At 38.4% G+C, this 20,794-nt stretch overlaps 4 protein-coding genes and 1 pseudogene across 7 annotated transcripts; 2 read left to right on the forward strand and 3 right to left on the reverse strand.

Moving 5' to 3' along the window:
- Nucleotides 1-9: 9 nt before the first annotated feature.
- Nucleotides 10-1,569, reverse strand: LOC17893268 (probable serine/threonine-protein kinase nek3). The gene has a single exon (XM_006299908.2). It carries the CDS (start codon nt 1,496-1,498, stop codon nt 377-379), a length of 1,122 nt encoding a protein of 373 aa, XP_006299970.1. The 5' UTR covers nt 1,499-1,569; the 3' UTR covers nt 10-376.
- Nucleotides 1,570-3,718: 2,149 nt separating this feature from the next.
- Nucleotides 3,719-5,121, forward strand: LOC17891417 (NAC domain-containing protein 21/22). Of its 2 annotated transcripts, none has more exons than XM_023786790.1 (2): nt 3,719-4,020; nt 4,629-5,121. In XM_023786790.1, the coding sequence occupies exons 1-2, from the start codon at nt 3,964-3,966 to the stop codon at nt 5,013-5,015; spliced, it is 444 nt and encodes a 147-aa protein (XP_023642558.1). In that variant the 5' UTR covers nt 3,719-3,963; the 3' UTR covers nt 5,016-5,121. The 2 variants fall into 2 exon arrangements, with proteins under 2 accessions (XP_023642558.1, XP_023642557.1); XM_023786789.1 differs by having other exon boundaries at nt 4,649-5,121.
- A 434-nt stretch (nt 5,122-5,555) lies between these two features.
- On the forward strand, nt 5,556-13,951 carry LOC17893259 (histone acetyltransferase HAC5). 3 transcript variants are annotated; one of them, XM_006298996.2, is made up of 17 exons: nt 5,556-5,901; nt 6,153-6,384; nt 6,725-6,839; nt 6,984-7,236; nt 7,340-7,780; nt 7,921-9,701; nt 9,923-10,219; nt 10,319-10,594; nt 10,875-11,003; nt 11,107-11,307; nt 11,393-11,535; nt 11,630-11,942; nt 12,043-12,182; nt 12,330-12,408; nt 12,494-12,880; nt 13,136-13,335; nt 13,438-13,951. In XM_006298996.2, the coding sequence occupies exons 2-17, from the start codon at nt 6,254-6,256 to the stop codon at nt 13,553-13,555; spliced, it is 5,004 nt and encodes a 1,667-aa protein (XP_006299058.1). In that variant the 5' UTR covers nt 5,556-5,901; nt 6,153-6,253; the 3' UTR covers nt 13,556-13,951. The 3 variants fall into 3 exon arrangements, with proteins under 3 accessions (XP_006299058.1, XP_023641115.1, XP_023641116.1); XM_023785347.1 differs by lacking the exon at nt 5,556-5,901 and having other exon boundaries at nt 6,293-6,384; nt 6,741-6,839; XM_023785348.1 differs by lacking the exons at nt 5,556-5,901; nt 6,153-6,384; nt 6,725-6,839; nt 6,984-7,236 and having other exon boundaries at nt 7,672-7,764.
- Nucleotides 13,952-14,146: 195 nt separating this feature from the next.
- LOC111831423 lies at nt 14,147-15,158 on the reverse strand (annotated as a pseudogene).
- A 233-nt stretch (nt 15,159-15,391) lies between these two features.
- On the reverse strand, nt 15,392-19,902 carry LOC17890863. Its single transcript, XM_006300038.2, has 14 exons — nt 19,717-19,902; nt 18,800-18,934; nt 18,644-18,710; nt 18,477-18,545; nt 18,286-18,399; nt 18,052-18,201; nt 17,831-17,971; nt 17,232-17,716; nt 17,048-17,147; nt 16,901-16,960; nt 16,722-16,814; nt 16,515-16,634; nt 16,145-16,428; nt 15,392-15,751 (listed from the first exon to the last, which is right to left on the reverse strand). Exons 2-14 carry the CDS (start codon nt 18,853-18,855, stop codon nt 15,718-15,720), a joined length of 1,773 nt encoding a protein of 590 aa, XP_006300100.2. The 5' UTR covers nt 18,856-18,934; nt 19,717-19,902; the 3' UTR covers nt 15,392-15,717.
- Between the last annotated feature and the right edge of the window lie 892 nt (nt 19,903-20,794).

Genomic DNA, 20,794 nt, shown 5'->3' on the forward strand with positions numbered 1-20,794 from the left:
CGCTCCCTAAAGTGTAAATACAAATTTCATGATAAAGTACACAACAGACTGACTGTGCCAATGAGTCAAAAAAAACTAGTTTATATTATCTAAGCATGTGGTTAATATCTTCGGAATCCATCTCTGAACATGGGAAGCACTTCCTCTCGCTACAGTAATTAATGACTACTGACTTGGGCTGTATCGAACAACCCGCTCGCTCTCTACGTACAATAACCTCAACGGAAAAAAAATACAATACAATTCTCAAAATACTTAACCTTAATTACATTCTGAACCCAAATTCTAATCTCATCTAACGAAACAGCCCCAATAATAAACTAAAAGCGAATGTTTTAACCCCCCTAAAATACAATTTAGAATCCGGTTTGGTTCTTTAGAGTTCACTGGTCGGTTCAAGTCTGGTTCGATTTGTACGGTTCTTTGTGTTGTTGCTCTGCAGCTGAGCTCTGTTTCCGGACGACGAAGACGATGAAGAAGAAGCGAAAAGTTGACCAAAGAAGAGACCTGATTTGGGTCCGCTACGGAGAGAAGAGACAGGAACATTGAGGACAGGAGTGATTCTTACATTAGCGGAGTGAGATCTCGGCATTCCATGGTGGAGCTTCATTCTTGGTCCTCCGGTGAAGTTACCGGGACTGCTTGAGCTTCTCTCCAGTCCATGAAACACGATCTTCCCTGATGCATTGAGTCTTGGACTATCAGCCGTCACCGTCATTCCCCTTGACTCGATACTACTCTCTGTCGATTCATCAGCCGGCGTGTGACGTCTTGGCTTCCTCGGATGGTTCAGGTTGCGTAAGTGGTGGTGGTGGTGGTTGGCACGTGGCCGACCGAAAGGGTTTGGTGTTCCGGGTTTGTTGTCAAGATCTAGAGATAGTCTTGGAAGGTCCTCGAGCTCGTGACCGGAGGACGAAGACGACGAGAGCGAGAGGCGCGACGAGGAGATCGACGTTGACGAAGACTCCAAGACGTCTGAGTCTTTTCCCGGCGGCGGAGGAGACGGTGGTTGAGCGGTGGATTTGGAACCCCGGTTGAGAAAATGTCTAAACGATGCCGTTTTTGGGTTTGGAGAAGAAGATGACAAACGCGACGAAGCTGAAGCTGACGCTTCTTCTTGCGTTTTAGCGAGTCTCTTAAGACCTAAAAGCTCACGCCATCTCACGGTGCAACGAGGAGCTCTCGGAGAGAAGAGGTAAGGATCGGCGACGCCGGAGATCTCCATCTCTATTCTTCGACATGGTTTAACCGTTGTGTTAACCGCCGACGTTATAGGCTTCTCCTCTGAATTAGTCACGCCGGAAAACTTAAGCGGGACTAGCTTTCCGTCGGAGAAAAGCTCGTCGGCGGACAGCATTGTGACGGGATCTTCGAGAAGAAACTCAAAGTCGTCGGCAAGATCTTCCGACGGTTGAGATTCACGGGTCAATGACATTTTGGAGCTCGTCCAAGAGTGACTCGCCGAGGTACCAACATTTTTAACGCAACCCGACGCCATATTCCGTCGATATCGAGAGAGACGGGGAGAGAGAGAGAAAGAGAAAGAGTTGGTTTTATCTTTAATTTTTTTGGCGGTCTCTAGGGTTTGTAGAGAAGTGGCAATGACAGAGACAAGTAATTTATACAGCTCAGCTTAGATTCTCACATCCAAACACAGACACGTGTTCTTTTTTAACTTGATTCACTCGCTTTTGGGTAAAGATGCGGGTCGGGCCGGGTCTGAAAGTAATAACCAATTTGGTTAGATATTTATTTTATCCTCTGTTACGGGAAACAATATAAATTGAATGTTCTAGATATTTTGCAAAGATATTGACCTCTTTTATTTTTAAGATGAAAATATAGGGAATGGTTCGATTGCATTCAGAATTTTACTCTAATGAGAAATATATCTTACCTGCTGGAGTCCATTTGTATATGGTCAGACTCAAATACCACGTGCCAAAAAATCAAGTCCGATCATTCATAAGTACAAAGAATTTTTATGATATTTTTGACACACCTAATCTATTTTATGTTTTTGATCGGTACATGTTAACATGTATTCTAACATGCATTCTCGTATTTATGTAATTAGCAGTGTGCCCTTTTGGCATGGTTTGGGACTTGCAAAGTCTCTGTTTTTGTCAAACTTATAAGACTCATGCATGTGTTCTATATATATGGTTTTTGAGATTAATATTTTGCTGAGAAATATTTATATTACATGCCCAAGCAAATATACTTTTCCGTGTATATATAATATTAGAGCATTTTGAATGGACTGTTGTACCACACATTCACACCCACATTCTCCAAAGATTTATGTTACATCCAATCCAGTAGAATAGACAAATTTCTCTCAAAGTACAATATTACACGAAAACGAGAATGGAGTTTTATTTTATTTTTGTCTTCGTCGAAAGTAGCATTAAAAAGTATGCATTGAAATTTAGGCAAGTCAAAGATATTAATTTGGTTTGTCTCCCATAATTAAGCTGGTACGATACGATCATTCCATAGATTTACCGATTCACCTTTAACTTCAAATGACAGCACCAGATAAAACTTAATGTCATGGCCCATAAAGAAACGTGACTTGAGTGTTAAAACCATAAATGGTCCGACTCGTTATTACTTCTGTACTTTTGCTTCTTCAGACTTTTTTTTACTATTTTTGTGGCGACACAAATTATTTCGTACATCATTTACGTATTCAATGCTCATAACAAAAACAGCTTGATTTCATTGATGAATTAAAAGAAAAAAGAAAAAAAACAGCTACATTGTGGAATTAATATCACCTGTTAAATATATACTGCTTCTCTTTTATTTTCACAAAGGCAGAAATTTTTTATCGATTTATTACATATATTGAGCATTAAAAATGGCCTATAACTTTTGTTTTTCGGATAACTTTAAAAATTTGATGGGTAATGAAATTTTAATCTTAGGATGATGATATATAAACACTAGTTACCTAAAATCTTCATGATATTAATAGAAATGGAGAATAAAGAAGAGAAGTAAGGGCAGTATAAGTATGGTTGAGGCCAACCTACCTCCTGGGTTTAGATTCCATCCCAGAGACGACGAGCTCTTCTGCGACTACTTATTGAGAAGAACCTCTCGCAACCTCTATCAACCTGTTGTCTTGATCGAAGTCGATCTTAACAAGTGCGACCCCTGGGATATTCCTCGTAAGTAATCTTTTTATGGTTTCTGATCTATATATCTCTTTTACTCATCACCGATTCATTTAACTGATCCAAAACGTTATTTTTGTATATACCATTCGATTGTTTCTTATACTATATACTATTATCGAGTACAAGATGATCACCACTTGTTGAGAGAAACAATTAAAACGTTCTGCTTGTGAGCCACCTGCAAATTAGTATATTTATATTTCTTCTAGAGGAATTTCTCGTGAAAATAATATTTAACAGTGCAATTTATTTATACCAGTTTACATAGTAAAAAAAAAAAATCAATCATCCTAATCCTACAGACGTGTTGGATGCATATTGGATGCTTTGGTAATTAGGAAATAGGAACCTAGTGGCCGTTTTAAGATATGATGCGGATAAAAATCATTTGGATATTATTGAATACATGTCATCAAGATAAAGACAATTCTGAAAAGAGAATTCCCTTTATATCTTATCATTATAAGTTTCCTAATATATATCGGAGGAAACATTCAACGCCTGACTTCTTATCAATGTTTTAAGTTCGATGGTACATTAAAAATGGGTAATTTTCAGAAACGGCGAGAGTGGGAGGAAAAGAATAGTATTTTTACAGTCAAAAAGATCGGAAATATGCAACAAGGCAAAGAACAAACCGGGCTACGATCACCGGTTATTGAAAAGCTACCGGAAAAGATAGAGTAATCCAAAGAAATGGTAGGCTCGTTGGTATGAGAAAAACACTTGTGTTTTACCGTGGTCGTGCCCTAAAGGTCGTAAAACCGATTGGGTCATGCACGAGTTTCATCTCCAAGGTTTACTTCTTCACCACCCTCGTAATTATCTCAAGGTAATTCTTCTCTCCTTTTTACTCTGTTTCTTGTTCTACAATAAATTACGTTTTAGGATTTACTGTAACTTTGATGACTTTAATAATATATACTTTTATCCTACTTACTTAACAATATATATATATAGTTGGAATTCGAAAAGTCAATTTGATTATAAGAGACATATAAGAGAACGAATTTGTTTTTGTTGTCGCTTAAAATCAAAATCAAAGAACATTTCTTTTGAAACCGAGGCAGTACTACATGATATATTTGCTTAGAAATTATATGAGTAGTTTCTCTTAGATGTTTTGAGCTTCATATGATCATGATTCACTCAATGGTTCAATTTTTATCATATAGTATTAGTATGTGTGTTTTGGATATAAAGAAGAATAACAAATTAAGCATGAATCAAGCAAATGGCGGGGGATGTGGCAATCATATTATCCCATGACTTAAAAGGCACATTTTTGACTTTATCTTTGTTTCACACTCAACCTGAAATAAAAGGTTTTGCTGAGGGTTTCACTATTTGTGGCTGATCTAAGATGATCTTTGATTTGGCACACATATATACTCTTAACCATAATTTTGAAAATTTTGCTTTCTTGGAAAATGTTAACAGGAAGAATGTGTATTGTGTAGAGTTTTCCACAAGAATAACAACATAGCTGATAGAGACGACAACACAAGCTGTTCTGATGAAACAACTACCACATCGATGGAATCTAATTACATCAACTTTGACTATGACAACATCATCAAACAACATGTATCATGCTTCTCCAATTTATCACATAACCAAATCAACGGCAACCAATCTAGTTTAGTCTCCAAGAACTCCAACTCGTTGTATAATGCTTCCTCTGATCAAATGGTTCTCCGAACTTTGCTAAATCAGCTCACCAAAAATGTTGAGAAATCGCAGAGTTACAGAGAAGGAAGCTCATCAGAGAGCCATTTGAGGACATTAGCATCCCAAGCCACATATGGAATTACTGATCATGGTTAAGTGTTACCATAGCATCTCGATCCCTATATAGAAGAATCATATTCATGGTTGGAAACATTTATTCACCCTCTCTTATGTAAACTTTTATACCATAATGGATCACTCATATAACACACACGTATATAAAACACATATTTTTGTTTTAACTTAATGTAACTTTAAACACTTACAAAAAAAGAAAAATAATAAAATTGTACGTTACAATGATATTTAATAACACTTTACGTTATGTACTTATGTATATTAATGAAAAGTTAATAAGATCTATTCTATTGATCGCGTTTACTGTTTGGGCTATGCAACATCGTCCCGTTACGGAGGTCCAAAAACAGCAAGCCAAATAACCCACCCTAAATTACGAAATTAGTCATATCATTATCGGGTGAAAAAAGGAAACAAATCTGAGGTAGATTTATACTTTAAATATGATTTTGACTTTTGTGGATGAGAGAGAAAACAAAAAAAATATTCAAAGGCTTCGGTCTGAATAATTTTTCCGATTGGGTAAAAAAAAAGTAAGAAGATCCGGGTGTTGATGTGTTCTGTCCGTTGGATTTAATAATATACCTTATTAACCTGTTGATTTTTTTGTTTTGTTTTCCATAAGTCATGATTATACCTACACTACAATAAGTTAGTTGGTGGTAAAAAGGAAAAGGAAAAATCGGCGTTTATGCACCAAAAAAGGGATATTTTGTGTAAGCCGGTCATAATCCAAAGCCCACCGACCTTTCCCCTTCCTCCGTCGTCGTTCTTCTTTTGTCTTTCGCCGTTTGTTTCCTCATTCGGTATCCAGTTTTTTTTTCCCCATCCTCTTCCTCCGTCGTCTTATTGCGAATTGCCTTTTTCTCTATTGGAATTGCTGATTTCCCCCCAAATATTGCAGGTTTAGGGTTTTTTTTTTCTTTTATGGTATTGTTCCATTCATTAATTCAACTGGTTTAGATCTTGAGCTAGGGTTGGTGTTGAAATTACATAATTTCCCCAAAATTCGATTTAGTTGGATGTCAATGGGATGAATTTTTCTATCTGTATGTAACTTGGTGTAATTCACGAGCTAGGGTGTGCGTTTCCTTCTGTATTTTTGGTTACTGTATCCTCTAACTCAATTTTGTTTTTGTTTAATAATAATTGTAGACTGTGTTAGCTTATCGTAGTGGTGATGATCGTGTGTCTTTGTTGGCGGGGCTTTTAGCTCCACATTCTTCTGTTGCAAGTGTTTTTGAGTCATATTGAGAATGGCTCAGGGGCAGAATAGGAATGTTCTTCAGCCTGGACAGATTCAGAATCCTGCTTCCAGTGTTTCTTCTCAGCATAATGCCTCATCTCGTGATACTCTCGGAGTACGGCAGGATATGCTCAATAGAATGTAAGAATGTTTCTCTCTTGCATTTTTACTTCCTTTTGCTGTCTGCTTTCGTGTATTGTGTTTGCTGTCTATTCCATTGTATATCTTGTTGTTCTCTAGTGCACATATGATATTACTAGTCGTTTATGAAGTTAATTTACTTCTCTCCTTTATCAACTTTTGGATTGGGGTTTGGTTTTGTAACTAGTCCTATGGTCTTAAACCTTAAGGGAACTCGTGCATTCACTATACTCTTTATTTATTTGATTGTTGAGTTGATCTTATGTTTTTGTAAAATTTATGTGCATGGAGAACGCTCTTATTTATTTGATTGTTACCCATTATTTCTCATTCTCCCCAGCTACGCTTGGTTACAGCAGAGGCAGCCTTCAAAGACTGATGAGGCCTCCAAGGCAAAGTTGTTTGAGGTTGCCAGACGGTTAGAGAATGCAATGTTGAAAATGGCTAAGTCAAAGGTTCCCCCACTTTTGATCTTCTCATTTCCACAGTTTGTTAAATGTTTTCTAGCTAGTCGCAAATTATACTTACAAACAGAATCACTTAGATGTTTTAGTGTTGCACAGCTGGTCATTGTTCTTGATGATAATTTCTTTTTGCAGGAGGATTACTTAGATTTCAGAAGTTTTGAGGCTCGCATAGAGTCCACTCTGAAACAACTATTTAGTCAGCGCCATGCTAATCCTTCAAGCTCGGTCAGTACAATGGTTCAGACACCTGGGGTTTCGCATGGATGGGGTCAAAGTTATACAGCTACCCCTATGGTGGATATAAGCACAGTCAATAGCAGTAATAACATACCGGATGCAACATTTGAAACTGGAAGGCTATTGCCAACTAATCGCATGAACCGAGGTAATATCAGTCAGAGATGATGATAAGTTCTCCGTATGCCTGTAAGGTTTGACCCAACAAAGAGCCTGTCCTGATTCAATCTTCATACACTTTTTTTCGACAGGTTCAGTAAATAATGGTCGCCAGCAATTATCTGCAGTTGGCCAGATGATTCCTACTCCTGGATTTGACAATAGTGCTAGTACTGATGTATATCACTCTCATCGAAATGACGAATACGCTAGAGATCCATCTCAGCTTCTTACTGCTGGGTCTGACTTTGGAAATCCATCCCAGCTTCAGAGGCTACGTCCTACTGCTTCAAATGACCATATGCGTTACAACCTTGATCACCAATTGGGAGGTGCTTTCAGGTCAAATCTTCATCAGAATACATCTGGGATGACCAATATTCCTCTAAATGCTGGTGTAGGGATAAGTGGGAACAATGTACACCTTGCTACTGGGCCCAGGACTTCTGAAGTCCTCAGTTCTGCACAGTTTTCAACTTTATCCCAACCCTTTCAGCAGCCTGTCGATCAGTTGCAGGTGTCACATGCGAACAGTAAATCTCTCTAATTTTCCTTTTATCTTATGCTATTTAAATTTCAATTCTCTCTTGATTGGCTCCCTTAGCCTTACCTTTCTGGCGAGTATGTAAATCATGGTGGTATGCTAATTGGAAGTTGCTTTCATCATGTGAAGGATACTCAATGAGCAACTCTAATACTTTTGGGTCTGGGGATCTCTATGGAGCTCTAACATCATCTGGCTCAATGGGAACTGCTGTGGATATGAATTCAATGAGCCTGAATCCTATGCGGAGAGTTGATGCTTCTTTTGGTAGTAATCAGTCAAGCCTGCAAGCAGTGGATAACAATCCGTTGCTAAAATCTCAACTACGTCCTCAGTTCGAGAATGGGAATTTCCAATCTTCTTCCAATTCCAAAGAAACTTTGGCTCAGGTGAGTCATCGACCATTAGAACATCGTTTCAACCAACAAGTTCATCATGGTCAATACCATCAACAAGAGCACTTACTGAACAATGACACGTATCGTCAATCTCAGCTAGATTCAAATTTAGTTAGTAAAGTTAAGCATGAACCACGCGTGGAATACTACAGTGAAGCTTTTCAGATGCAGGCTATAAACAAAGTAGAACAATCCAAGTCGCAAAACCAGTACAAGCAGAATGCTGTCAAAGACGAGTATGGTGGTGCCCAGAGTACACCAGTTTGTAGTAGCCAGCTAAAGATTTCTCCATCATTTCCACCACGAAGTCAACAGACGCAGCATATATCCCAAAGGAAAGATTTGAGTAACTTCTCAGCTGGAGTGCAGCCAGTATCAGGTCTGGGTCAGTGGCATTCATCTTCGCAGAACTTAACACAAGTATCAAAAAATTCTAATGAAGAGAGAGAACGTTTTGGGGTAAGATTTTCTATGCATCATGAAGGAACTAATAATAGTTTGTCTGTTAGAGAGTCTACAAATTGCCAAATTGTTGCTCCTGAAGGCACCTTGGAGGCTCCACATCTCTCAGAAGGAAGCAACGCCTTGAGTAAACAGCTGAATGGAGATTGTGGTCTAAGTTACAATAATCAGAGGCGGTGGCTTTTGTTCCTGCTACATGTACGTAAATGCAATGCTGTGGAAGATAACTGTGAAAGCAAGTATTGTTTTTCTACGAAAACTCTATTGAAACATATCAATTCCTGCAAGGCCCCTGCTTGCGCATATCACTATTGTCTTCAAACCCGGAAATTGATTCATCATTACAAGCACTGTGGGAATGAAGCATGCCCAGTCTGTGTTTTTGTCAAAAGCTTCAAGGAGAAACAAAAAGAAAAACGTACCTCCTTCCAAAGAGCTGAGCTAGGCTCAGCTAGTTTAAACCATGGACCCATAGAATCCTTTGAGCCTATGCGAACTTCTAATGAAAGTGGCTTTAAAGATCCGTTTGTTGTTGATGATCTGCAACCTTCTCCGAAGCGCCTGAAAGTAGAGAAACACTCTCAATTTGCAAATCCTGGCACACAGAGCATCCCAACGACAATTTCACCTGGTGGAACTGAAGCTTATTTTTCAATGGGTCTGCAAGAGAAAGAAAGGCTACAAAGTGATGTCTGCAAAACGGTCAAAACATATGTGCCTATGAATGCAGATAGTTCCGATTCTACAAGGAGGCGTGTTCCTGTTTCTCATGAGTTGGAGAAGCCTGTTGGTAAAGATACTCCTATGGGAAGACATGGTGGTGGAGAATCTGCAGTAGATGGTAAAAATGTTGGTTTATCAGAGCAAGAAAAACCAAAGTGTTCAAACGAAATAAGCGCACCCAAAGAAGAGAAAGCGGAGCAGTCTGTGGGCGTTGTATCTGCATCTAATAACGGAAAGTCAAAGATCAAAGGAGTCTCACTGATTGAGCTGTTCACTCCAGAGCAAGTAGAGGAGCATATCCGTGGTCTTCGTCAGTGGGTAGGCCAGGTAAGCTAAAGAAAATTTAGATGCAAATCTTGTTTGATATGAAAGATTGAGTTTGACTAAGAAAGATTTTCAATTTACATTTACTTTTTTAGGTCTCTTTGGTGTTGTCTGAATATTTCTACCTTTTTGTGCATAGCTTTTCGTTTATAAAAGACTTAGAGTTGCATATGGCTGGTAATAGTGGATAATGCTAGTTATTCTTTCTTCGTATTTTATTTCAGAGTAAAACCAAGGCAGAAAAAAATAAAGCAATGGGACTCTCCATGTCTGAGAACTCTTGCCAGTTATGTGCTGTTGAGAGGCTTGCATTTGAGCCAACACCTATTTACTGTACACCTTGTGGTGCACGTGTCAAGAGAAATGCTATGCACTATACGGTTATGTCTGGTGAGTCACGGCATTATGTCTGCATTCCTTGTTACAACGAAGCGCGTGCAAACAGTGTTTCTGTTGATGGAACTTCTGTGCCGAAGTCAAGGTTTGAGAAGAAGAAAAATGATGAAGAGGTTGAAGAATCGGTACGCCTCTTCAGTTACTGAAGTTCTGCAATTGCTTTATAGAATTCCCTATTTTATACTTAGCTACTCTACTCTTTTTGAACCATTGATTCTGTGCAGTGGGTGCAGTGTGATAAATGTCAAGCATGGCAGCATCAAATTTGTGCTTTGTTCAACGGCCGTAGGAATCATGGGCAAGCAGAGTACACCTGCCCTAATTGCTATGTACAAGAAGTGGAACAAGGAGAAAGGAAACCAGTATCACAAAGTGTTATTCTGGGGGCAAAAAGTTTGCCAGCCAGTGCTCTTAGCAACCATTTAGAACAGCGGTTGTTCAAGAAATTAAAGCAGGAAAGACAGGAGAGGGCTAGACTTCAAGGAAAAAGCTACGATGAGGTGATTATTAAATTTCGATAAATCTTGGGTTATTTTCCACTGCATATCTCTATCGTGACTGCTGCCAGGTTTAACCCCACATTTAATTATATCATGTTGATTTTTTTGAAAGACATATCAAGTTGTGCTTACACACAGGAGACACGAAATCAGCTAGTTTATGCCGTTTATTGTTTGAAAATTCACCTATATGGTTAAAGCCTATATTCTTAAACTGCTCTTTCCTATAACAAAGCTAAGTAAGATACCAATCAAATTTCCTTCTTTGTTGATATATCAGGTTCCGGGAGCCGACTCACTTGTTATCAGAGTTGTGACATCTGTCGACAAAATACTTGAAGTAAAGCCACGTTTCCTTGACATTTTCCGTGAAGATAATTACTCATCAGAATTCCCTTATAAGTCTAAGGTACAGACTACATATGCTTGGTTCTTATTTGTTTTATGTTTTCTAATTATGCTCTCCTTCTACTACATGATGTCTGCTAACTATCAACTTCCGTACTATTCAGGCCGTTCTGTTGTTTCAGAAGATTGAAGGTGTTGAAGTATGCTTATTTGGCATGTACGTCCAGGAATTTGGAACTGATTCTGCGTCTCCCAATCAGCGGCGGGTATACCTTTCCTATCTGGACTCAGTTAAGTACTTTAGACCTGACGTTAAAACAGTGTCTGGAGAAGCCCTCCGTACGTTCGTATACCATGAAATTCTGGTGAGCTGCTTTTCTTCTGACAGTTGCTTCCAGGCACCTGTGTTGCTGCACAAGTCTAATCAGCAATGTCCCTTTTGGATTGCAGATTGGTTACCTTGATTACTGTAAGAAACGTGGGTTTTCAAGCTGCTATATATGGGCATGCCCCCCACTTAAGGGTGAAGATTATATTCTATATTGCCATCCTGAAATTCAGAAAACGCCAAAGACTGACAAACTTAGGGAATGGTATGCAGTATATATTTTATTGTGATACTTGTTTTTCACGTGGAAGAGAGAAAATTACATCATTATATGATGCATAATACTCCTTCCTTAACAGGTATTTAGCAATGCTAAAGAAAGCTTCCAAGGAGAAAGTGGTGGTTGAGTGTACAAACTTCTATGACCATTTTTTCGTTCAGTCTGGTGAATGTAGAGCTAAGGTAACAGCAGCACGGTTGCCATATTTTGATGGCGACTATTGGCCAGGTGCCGCTGAGGATTTAATAGATCAAATGAGCCAAGAAGAGGATGGCAAAAAGTCCAATAGAAAATTAATGCCCAAAAAGGTCATATCCAAAAGGGCTCTTAAAGCAGTAGGTCAGTTGGACCTTTCTGTTAATGCCTCGAAGGATCTCCTGCTGATGCATAAAGTAACTTTTTATACTCATTGTGTTTTTCTGTTCATTCCTTTGTTAAAGAAAGAGAATATCTCACTCGCCTGTAACTTTTCATTGTTTTCTTTCTCTGTAGCTGGGTGAGATCATCCTCCCAATGAAGGAAGATTTCATCATGGTTCATTTGCAACATTGTTGCAAGCATTGTTGCACTCTCATGGTGTCTGGAAATCGTTGGGTGTGCAACCAGTGTAAGAATTTTCAGATTTGTGACAAGTAAGTTTTACTTATTGGCTCGCTTTGTTTATTTGTTGCTTACACTGCACTCGGCGTTTTCTGAGTTTGTTAGGTTAGATCTGATAGGCGTGCCTGGGAGGTGTATATATTGTTTGGCTGCATCTCACTAGCTTTCTTTTACCACAGGTGCCATGAAGTGGAAGAGAACCGTGTGGACAAGGAGAAACATCCCGCCAATCAGAAGGAGAAGCATGCACTCTTTCCTGTAAGTTTCTACGGCGGAAGAGCTCTAACAATCTTGTTGTTTGTCCTTTTTGGGTTGGAAAATGACAAGGTTTTGGTCTCTGCAGGTTGCCATTGATGACGTTCCTACTGAAATTAAGGATAACGATGACATCCTCGAGAGCGAGTTCTTTGATACTAGGCAAGCTTTTCTGAGTCTTTGCCAAGGTAATCACTATCAGTATGACACACTTAGGCGGGCAAAACACTCTTCTATGATGATTCTCTATCATCTTCACAATCCAACCGTCCCTGCATTTGCAACGGCATGTGCCATCTGCCAGCAAGAACTTGAAACTGCTCAAGGTTGGCGTTGCGTAGTTTGCCCTGACTATGATGTTTGTAATGCTTGCTACTCAAAAGGCATCAACCATCCACATAGCCTCATTAGCCGTCCATCTGCCACAGATTCTGTTGTACAGAACACACAAACTAATCAAATTCAGTCTGCCCAGGTATTACTTCTCTTTCAATCTTTTAGATTTAGTCACATAATTGATTGTCCATATGCGTATTCTTGTTCATTATTATTTACTAATCAAGCTGAAATAAATAGATAGGCTCAGCTCCTCGTTAGGATTTATTAAAATTCCTTTTGGATATGGTGTAGCTAGCTAAGGGTCGGTTAACATATGTTTAGAAAATCGTTTGCATCCCTTGGTTTCTCTTTTCCTTATTGCTAAATACGGTTTGCCTTATTGGTACTGCAGTTGAGAGAGCTGTTGCTACACGTGGTTGCATGCTGCACTGTCCAGTGCCAGTATCCAAGGTGTCGCCATATTAGGCGTCTCGTCAAGCACGGTATTATATGCAAGATCAGAGGTTGCGGCCTCTGTAAGAAAATGTGGGCCCTCTTCAGATTGCATGCCCGAAACTGCAGAGATCCCGAATGCAAAGTCCCCAAATGCAGGTACGTAAATCTAAACTACTTTGAAAGCAGATTGTCCTTGATTAGTAGATGTTTTGTCAAGAAGTTGATTTGTATACTAATGATCTGACACGTGTTTTGCAGAGACTTGAGAGCTCATTATAGTAGAAAGCAGCAACAGGCAGATACAAGACGCAGAGCAGCGGTGATGGAGATGGTGCGGCAGAGAGCTGCTGATGCAACAGCTTCCACTCCTGACTGATGAACAGATAGATACTTGTTATCTCTCTGTCAATGGGGTCAATGGGTTCGTGCCAGAAGTAAGGATGCAAATGGCAGGCGAATCAAGAAAGAATGAAATATTTTTGGTTGATTAATTTGGAGATTCGAGAAGCCAGTTTAGGAGAGCTCATGAGAAAATGAGCAGATGCTCTTCCACAAACTGCTAATGTAGGTTCCATGAGGAGGTACATAAATATTTTTTCTTACATTGTATTCTAATAGGGTATAGACATGTGACTCTATTTTTGGTGATTCTTTTAACTGAATCCATTTGAATTCGACTACTGATATAGATCTCTTAACTCACTCGTTGATCCAGTCGTCTTGTATATGTAGTATTTTTGGCAAAGCTAATAAATTCCAGATTTTAATTATATACTACAAACAAGCAGTGCGAGTTTTCAATTTGATATTCAACTAAGGTTATATATCCCATGCATGAGGTCCATTAACCATAGAAGCAGCTCGGAATCAACAAAAATACACTGCAAACTAAAAAAAAACCAGAATTAATTTAATGATTCGGTTTATCATGTACTTTCTTTGTGATTCATACAAGAACACACAGAATTCAGAAGAACTGGATCTGACAGTTTAGCGAAACTCTGGGAAGCTTCTTAAGAGCATTGGCGATTCTCAGGTACCTTTTAGCATCCTTGTCTTGATCCACTGCAACACCAACCTTGACAGTTTCAAGACATTTCAAATTTCCCAAGAAATGACTCATCTGTTTGAGCTCTCCTCTAGCACCATGATACCCTGAAATGTTTATCAATTTCACTTGACATGTCGATAAACAGCATACCCGCTCCTCCTTCTTCCTCTGATTCTTCTTAGCCCTCTTAGGGATGCAAGCGCTGGCGTCCCCGCATTTATATGTAACTTCGTGCACAAGACCCTGAAAGCAGTAGGAGATTCATGTACAATATCAAAGCAAAGGTAACTTTAGCAAAGAAACAGAAGTGTGTGTTGATCGAACGAAACTGATGATACCTCGATGACTAAAGTTCCTAGATTTGGAGAGTTGTTGAGGAGAAGTGGCACCACTTGCCAGCCTCTTTCTTTGTCACTCTCAAGAGATAAAGTAAGGAGGTTGTGAAACACCGGCATTGATTGACAGCACAAGTAAAATACCTGGATTTATTATTGGCACAACCACGAAAAACATGAGAGAGTTTGCTACCTAGCTAGCGTGCACTTCAGATTGAATCAACCAAAAGAAGGAGAAGTAGCAGAAACAGACGTCAAGAGAATCAGCAGACGAGTGAAGGGCTTAAACATTGCTTATCCCTGTAACCAGACCCGTAACATCACCAACAATATCCTCTGTTTCACCATCTTCAAAACTCTCATCATCATCTGAAAGATTATGCTCCCATGATTGAATATGGAGTCTAGCTTCTACAAGGGAACTCAAATAAACCTTATAATCAAATCAACCCAGTAAGGTTTCATTATCCAGAGCGTTTTCCTTTTGGATCGATTTCTTTTGATTTAAGGATTTGATTTTGTTGTTCTTTGTTTTCATGGTGTAGGTTGAAGCATACAACCGTGAGAGTAGCTCCCAGAAGGTGAAGCGTCATCATACTTTGGCTAAGTCCGAAGTTTCTGGACCTATTGTTGTTGTGTAGGAAGAGACAAAAACGAAAGAAATCCTTAGGTTAGGAAAGAGGTTCAGAGATATCTCGAGACCATTTCAAAATACCAAGGAGCTGACTGGTTGTGGCTGACGTTGTCAATTGTAACTTCAAAATTTTGGCGGTAAAGATTTTAGTTGTAGATTTCTGATCAGCAACACTAAATAGAAACGTTGAAATGATCAAAAATAATGTATGTTGAGGCTTCTCACACTTATTGTGTGATCCGGATTCATAAACAATGTTATTAAATGTCTTGGAAGCCGTTAGATAAGAAGGTATGTTGGGTAATAGTAATCATGATCATGAACAGTGTAAAGGATGCTTAAGTTTGGGTTGGTTTGCTTTGTGAGCCGGTCTTCTTCCATGGCAAAACCTTGATCGTGTATTGTCATGGATTCTTCAGCACACTCCCAAGTTGGATGAATCAAACCTTGATCCTCCCGCTGTTCATTCTTATGAAATCTGTTAAAGCTTTTTACATATGACAGTATTTAAAATGTTATTACAACAAGATGTTGTCGGGGAGAAACAGGTATCTGAAACGAGAATCGAAGGGGAGTATTCCGCAGTGATCAAAAATAATGTATGTTGAGGCTTCTCACACTTATTGTGTGATCCGGATTCATAAACAATGTTATTAAATGTCTTGGAAGCCGTTAGATAAGAAGGTATGTTGGGTAATAGTAATCATGATCATGAACAGTGTAAAGGATGCTTAAGTTTGGGTTGGTTTGCTTTGTGAGCCGGTCTTCTTCCATGGCAAAACCTTGATCGTGTATTGTCATGGATTCTTCAGCACACTCCCAAGTTGGATGAATCAAACCTTGATCCTCCCGCTGTTCATTCTTATGAAATCTGTTAAAGCTTTTTACATATGACAGTATTTAAAATGTTATTACAACAAGATGTTGTCGGGGAGAAACAGGTATCTGAAACGAGAATCGAAGGGGAGTATTCCGCAGTTACGTGAGGCGAGAAGGCTTTGTCTTCTCTGAGAGATGCATTGCTCCACAAAAGCCGCTTGATGCGGAGGAAGGTACCTCGATATCCAGACCCCCAAGTTCGAATCCTCCACCAAACTCTTGGCGTAACAATGGAGCATTTTGGGTACTAAGAGTTTCCCTTTGCTACTCAGTCCTACTGATGCTTGTATGAAGTCCCTTTGAGCTTCTAGTAGCTCTTCCTTCACTCCATTCGCTGTGTAGATCCTCACCTGCAACAAGAGATAAAAGTCTCCAATCTTTAGACTTCACATTACACAGTGTACGTCAAAAAGGTGCCATATAGCTAGTTAGTTACCGCAGGGGATGAGTACATTCCACAGCTTAGAGCAAAGCCAAGAAGAGGCTCATGTGTATCAATGCTTGCCTTGCGCTGTTCTTCTGATACTTTCATCTTGTGGATGGCAAGAAGCAGAGCCTGCATCAGCAGAGTAAACTGATTAACTGATTCTGAAAAAGGAGAACAAAAAATCCTCAAAGATGAAGCTGAGTGCAAAGCTCATACAATTTGTGGCCTGTGCATAGGCGGTTTCATCTTCAGTATCACATATTCCATTGCCGCCGCAGTATATGAGTGCCCTCCAACTGTATAGGCCGCCTGTGGAGCCAGCACAAAGGAATCAAATAAGGCAAGAGAGAAATGAAAAGGCTGAACAGAACAAAACTTGTGTCAACTGATATAACCTTTTGCATCAATGAGAAAAGCTTCAGGTCGCTTCTTGGGACACCATAAGCTAAATACGCCTACGTACGTATAAAAGACCATCACTTCATAAGCATTCATTTCATTAACAATGGTTCTTGACAAGAAGAGGGGGAAAAGGGACTAACATGCATAATCAATGCGTTGTAAAGGTTAATCCAGAAAGCTAGCTTCTCGTTACAACTCAAATGAATAGGGTTTACTCTAGCTAATTGCTCCACCAGTGTCCTATTCACAGAATCAGCCATGTTCATGTATTTGAGTCTTACAGTTAAATCATATTGACAAAACCATTAAAAGAAACTCCATTACCTGAACTTCCTCAATGCCCCGGAAGCATATTCCAGCTGTTTCTTCCCAACAGACATCCAAGAAACCTCGGATGCCAAACTATAGTTTCCAATCTCCGCCCAGCTTAACTTCCCTCGAACTCTATAAGGATCAAAGACATCTCCCGTGGCCAAAACATTGGCGTTATTTTGGATATCTATTTGGGGGCTTTGCACCCATGAAGAGATCATTGACCGTTCTGTTGAAGGCCACCAGGAGGCTGAGCTTGATAGATGCCCGCGAGGTGATACTGGTGAGAGTTGGCTCTCGTTTGAGGATGCTTTTGAAGTTGCTGTTGGATCAGCCAGAGACATAAAGATATTCTTCATACATCTCACCATTTCTTCAGACAATAGATTAGGATGATCCCACAGGTATTTTGGTGGTAATCCTCGACGTAGTTTCTTCGCATTTGTCTTTCTCGTTAGCCTCTTTTCAAGAGAGTCAGTACTTGGGTCCAATGTTTTCTGGTTTAGTAGGTGCAAAATGTCAGATACGTTTCTTCTTTCATGTAAACTATATCTCTGCTTTTAGACAGAACCAACCAAATCTAGGAAAGAGGAATATCATTATATCAGTACCTCCGCAATTGATTCTGCTGGAGATGATTCAGATGAAGATTCTTGGTTTGGGGCTGTCAGGTCTTGACATGGACTGTCTTCTGTTGATTGATGGAATTCTGAATCCGAATGATTCAAATATCTTAAGGAAGAGGAGGAATTCTGCATAACTAAGACATAGTTAAACACTAACAAAGATTACAAAGAAAGAAACAGTGATAAATTAAATAGGAGATACATACTGGTGGAGAAGCCGAATGTGTCAAATGGTATTCTGCAAGTCTCCTCTCGTTTCGTTCTTGGCTAAGTTGGAAATTCAGTGACATCATTTCTTGCTCGAGCTTCGTGACTGCAGTCTCTAGCGAAACTATATTGGAAAGAAGCTCCTGAGCCTGCCAAATTATCAGAATCATAAGCGAAAACAAAACAGTAGTTTTAAAATGTAATCACAACAGCATGAGTTTAGGGAAACACACAGGATGTGGAACACTAGAAGAAGTAGATAACTCCCAAGGATCTTTCTCCATGACACTCTCTAAATAGGTATGCAAATCTATTTCTTCTTGGAGTTGCAGTTGTAATCTTTTTACCTGCAACAGAGAAGTTCTTTAAACACTAAAAACGTTCCACATAATCATCACTACTCTTATTGAGTTCAGAAGCTCACATCCTCTTCAAGTTGAAATCTATATGGAAAAGCTTCACCGCTCGTAGATTCTTCACAAGTTTCTATGCCCTGAACAAATTCAGTAAGCAAGCTCTTATTATATTTCAAGGACTTCAACAAATAAAATCTGGAGTAAGTTTCTGAAATGAATATATGTATGTTCATACCTCTAACATGGTTACTGTGCCCTGGGATTTCTTTTTAGAATGAGAACGTCTGAGAAATGGATTGGATCTGTTGAAAATTCAGTCAACGAGTAAGGAGATGCAAAAACAAAACTCAGAAGTAGTAAACAAAAAAGAACAAGAGATGGTAGCCCTTACTTGGATTTTAAAACTTGAGAGTCATACATCCTCTGGAGTTTGGCAGTTATTACCATTAAACCAAATGATGAAGTTCTCCAACAAATGTACTTCAGCCAATTCTCTCAAGTACAAAAGAGTTAAATTACATAGTCCCTGCAGAAATCAGATTCACATAATAAATGAGATAGGATAACATTTAGAGAAAAAAACTAATGTTGTTGTCTACTAAGCAGTAAGCACAAGACATTAAACAAATTTTGGAAGTTGACAATGGCTTTACTCAGCACATGGAATCCAAGTACAAGATGAAGAGACAAGAGAAGACACTGTTACACCTGTGAACATCTAATACGGACAAATTTAATTAAAATTACACAAAAGAAGCACAGCAACATGTCCTTTTTAAAAACGACCAGACAGCAAAACCAGTCACATGGTCAAAATTTCACATTGAAAGGGTTTGAGTGTTGACAGGTTAATCAGTTATTGGTTCAGGATAACACAATGACCAGCTGAAGCGAGAAGATGCAATCTCTGAACATGCAAATTCTAGATTTGGTGGCTAATGTGTGTAGTCAAAAGGTTGAAATTTCTTGTGGTAATTTGACTGAAAGCTAAGATATTTCAATCTGAAGTATTCAATCATACAAAATTGATGTAAAATTAGACAAAATTGATGTAAAATTAAACTTTTTTTGAAAAGAGAAGAGATAAAAAGGAAGAAGAAGCTAAAGACTCAATCCCTAAATGACAGATCAAGTGGTCTCTGAAAAAAAACAAATCTTTCTAATTGGCTTCAACAAAAGAATTATACCAAAATAATTGGGTCAGAACAAACATAAAAAAGGATTGAAACTTTGGGTAATTCTGCAACAAAAGAAAATTGAAACAAGGAGAAAGAAGAGAAAAGAGCAGCTGTGGGGACAAAAGCAAACCTTTTTCTAGTTCTTGCAATGACTGAAAGAGAACATTCAAAAATCTGAGAGAGAGATAAAGAAGAAGAAGAAGAAGTATGTGATTCAAGAAACCAAACCCTAGGCTTCTTCTGCTAGATTCTCCCAATCTAACTCTCTGCCTTAATTTCGAGTACAAGAGCAGAGAGAACCATCCTCTTATTTATTTTCCAAACTTAGAAAAAGTTTCTCAATTTGAAATTCAAAAAAACTTGTCAAATGTGTGTCAGCATTTAATGCTTAACTAAGAAAGACTCTACTTTTTTTCTTCTTATTATTATCCAATTATTAAAAAAAAAAAATGAAACTGGGGCAGAGAGTACAACAAGACAAAGATACAGTCGAACAGAACAGTAGAGAATCTGTAACACTAGTTTCAATTTACACGGGCACTTAGATTTTGACGTCTTTTTCTCCATTTTTTTTTACAAGTTATTTTTTTTTTGTTAGTTTCAAGTTATTATTTTTATTCAAGTTATTCAAGTTATTTTTATTTTTATTTTATTTTTATTTTTATTAGTTTCAAGTTATTATTATTTTTTAATTAGTTTCAAGTTATTATTATTATTATTTTTTTTTTTAACCAATACCCCTAAAAGTTATTTAAAATCTAAAAAGAAGAGAAGCAAAAGACCAAACTCACTTTAATTAAACAACAACAAAAAAACCAAACTTGAAGCCATCCCCCATTTGTCATTAATCACATGCAATATATAACTCATATGTTTTATACATATTTTTTTTTGTCGCTTTCTAGTCAGAGCTTAGTGGACTGGAGCCTGATTCCCTTTTTCTGGTTTTTTGTTTTCTTTGTTGACAATTTGACATTTCAATATTATTTTCTTTTTAGAAACTGTTTAATATTCGAAATTTGAAAAAAAAAAAAAAAAAAAACCACTTTCCCAGAAAATCATGGTGCTACTTTGTGTTGAAATTATTGTGTTGTGTATTTTTTTTGGTAAGGTTATTGTGTTGTGTATTCACCACGAGTCTTTTTTTTTTTTTTTTTTTTTTGTCTTAAAATCTTTTTAGATTCTTGCGAATATTTCTCTAAATCTTT

Source organism: Capsella rubella, unplaced genomic scaffold (genome assembly GCF_000375325.1).
Source record: "Capsella rubella cultivar Monte Gargano unplaced genomic scaffold, Caprub1_0 scaffold_3, whole genome shotgun sequence".
In the NCBI taxonomy this organism is placed as follows: Eukaryota; Viridiplantae; Streptophyta; class Magnoliopsida; order Brassicales; family Brassicaceae; genus Capsella; species Capsella rubella.

What these genes read in the sequence shown, in the direction of transcription:
- LOC17891417 (XM_023786789.1), top strand. Translation starts at nt 3,902, where the DNA reads ATGAGAAAAACACTTGTGTTTTACCGTGGTCGTGCCCTAAAGGTCGTA. An exon ending in ACCCTCGTAATTATCTCAAG is followed by an intron (nt 4,021 to 4,648) that starts GTAATTCTTCTC and finishes TGTATTGTGTAG; the next exon opens with AGTTTTCCACAAGAATAACA.
- LOC17893268 (XM_006299908.2), bottom strand. Translation starts at nt 1,498, where the DNA reads ATGGCGTCGGGTTGCGTTAAAAATGTTGGTACCTCGGCGAGTCACTCT.
- LOC17893259 (XM_006298996.2), top strand. Translation starts at nt 6,254, where the DNA reads ATGGCTCAGGGGCAGAATAGGAATGTTCTTCAGCCTGGACAGATTCAG. An exon ending in TTCGTCAGTGGGTAGGCCAG is followed by an intron (nt 9,702 to 9,922) that starts GTAAGCTAAAGA and finishes ATTTTATTTCAG; the next exon opens with AGTAAAACCAAGGCAGAAAA. An exon ending in ATCAAATTCAGTCTGCCCAG is followed by an intron (nt 12,881 to 13,135) that starts GTATTACTTCTC and finishes TTGGTACTGCAG; the next exon opens with TTGAGAGAGCTGTTGCTACA.
- LOC17890863 (XM_006300038.2), bottom strand. Translation starts at nt 18,855, where the DNA reads ATGGTAATAACTGCCAAACTCCAGAGGATGTATGACTCTCAAGTTTTA. An exon ending in TCTCAAGTTTTAAAATCCAA is followed by an intron (nt 18,711 to 18,799) that starts GTAAGGGCTACC and finishes AATTTTCAACAG; the next exon opens with ATCCAATCCATTTCTCAGAC. An exon ending in GAATGTACTCATCCCCTGCG is followed by an intron (nt 16,429 to 16,514) that starts GTAACTAACTAG and finishes CTCTTGTTGCAG; the next exon opens with GTGAGGATCTACACAGCGAA.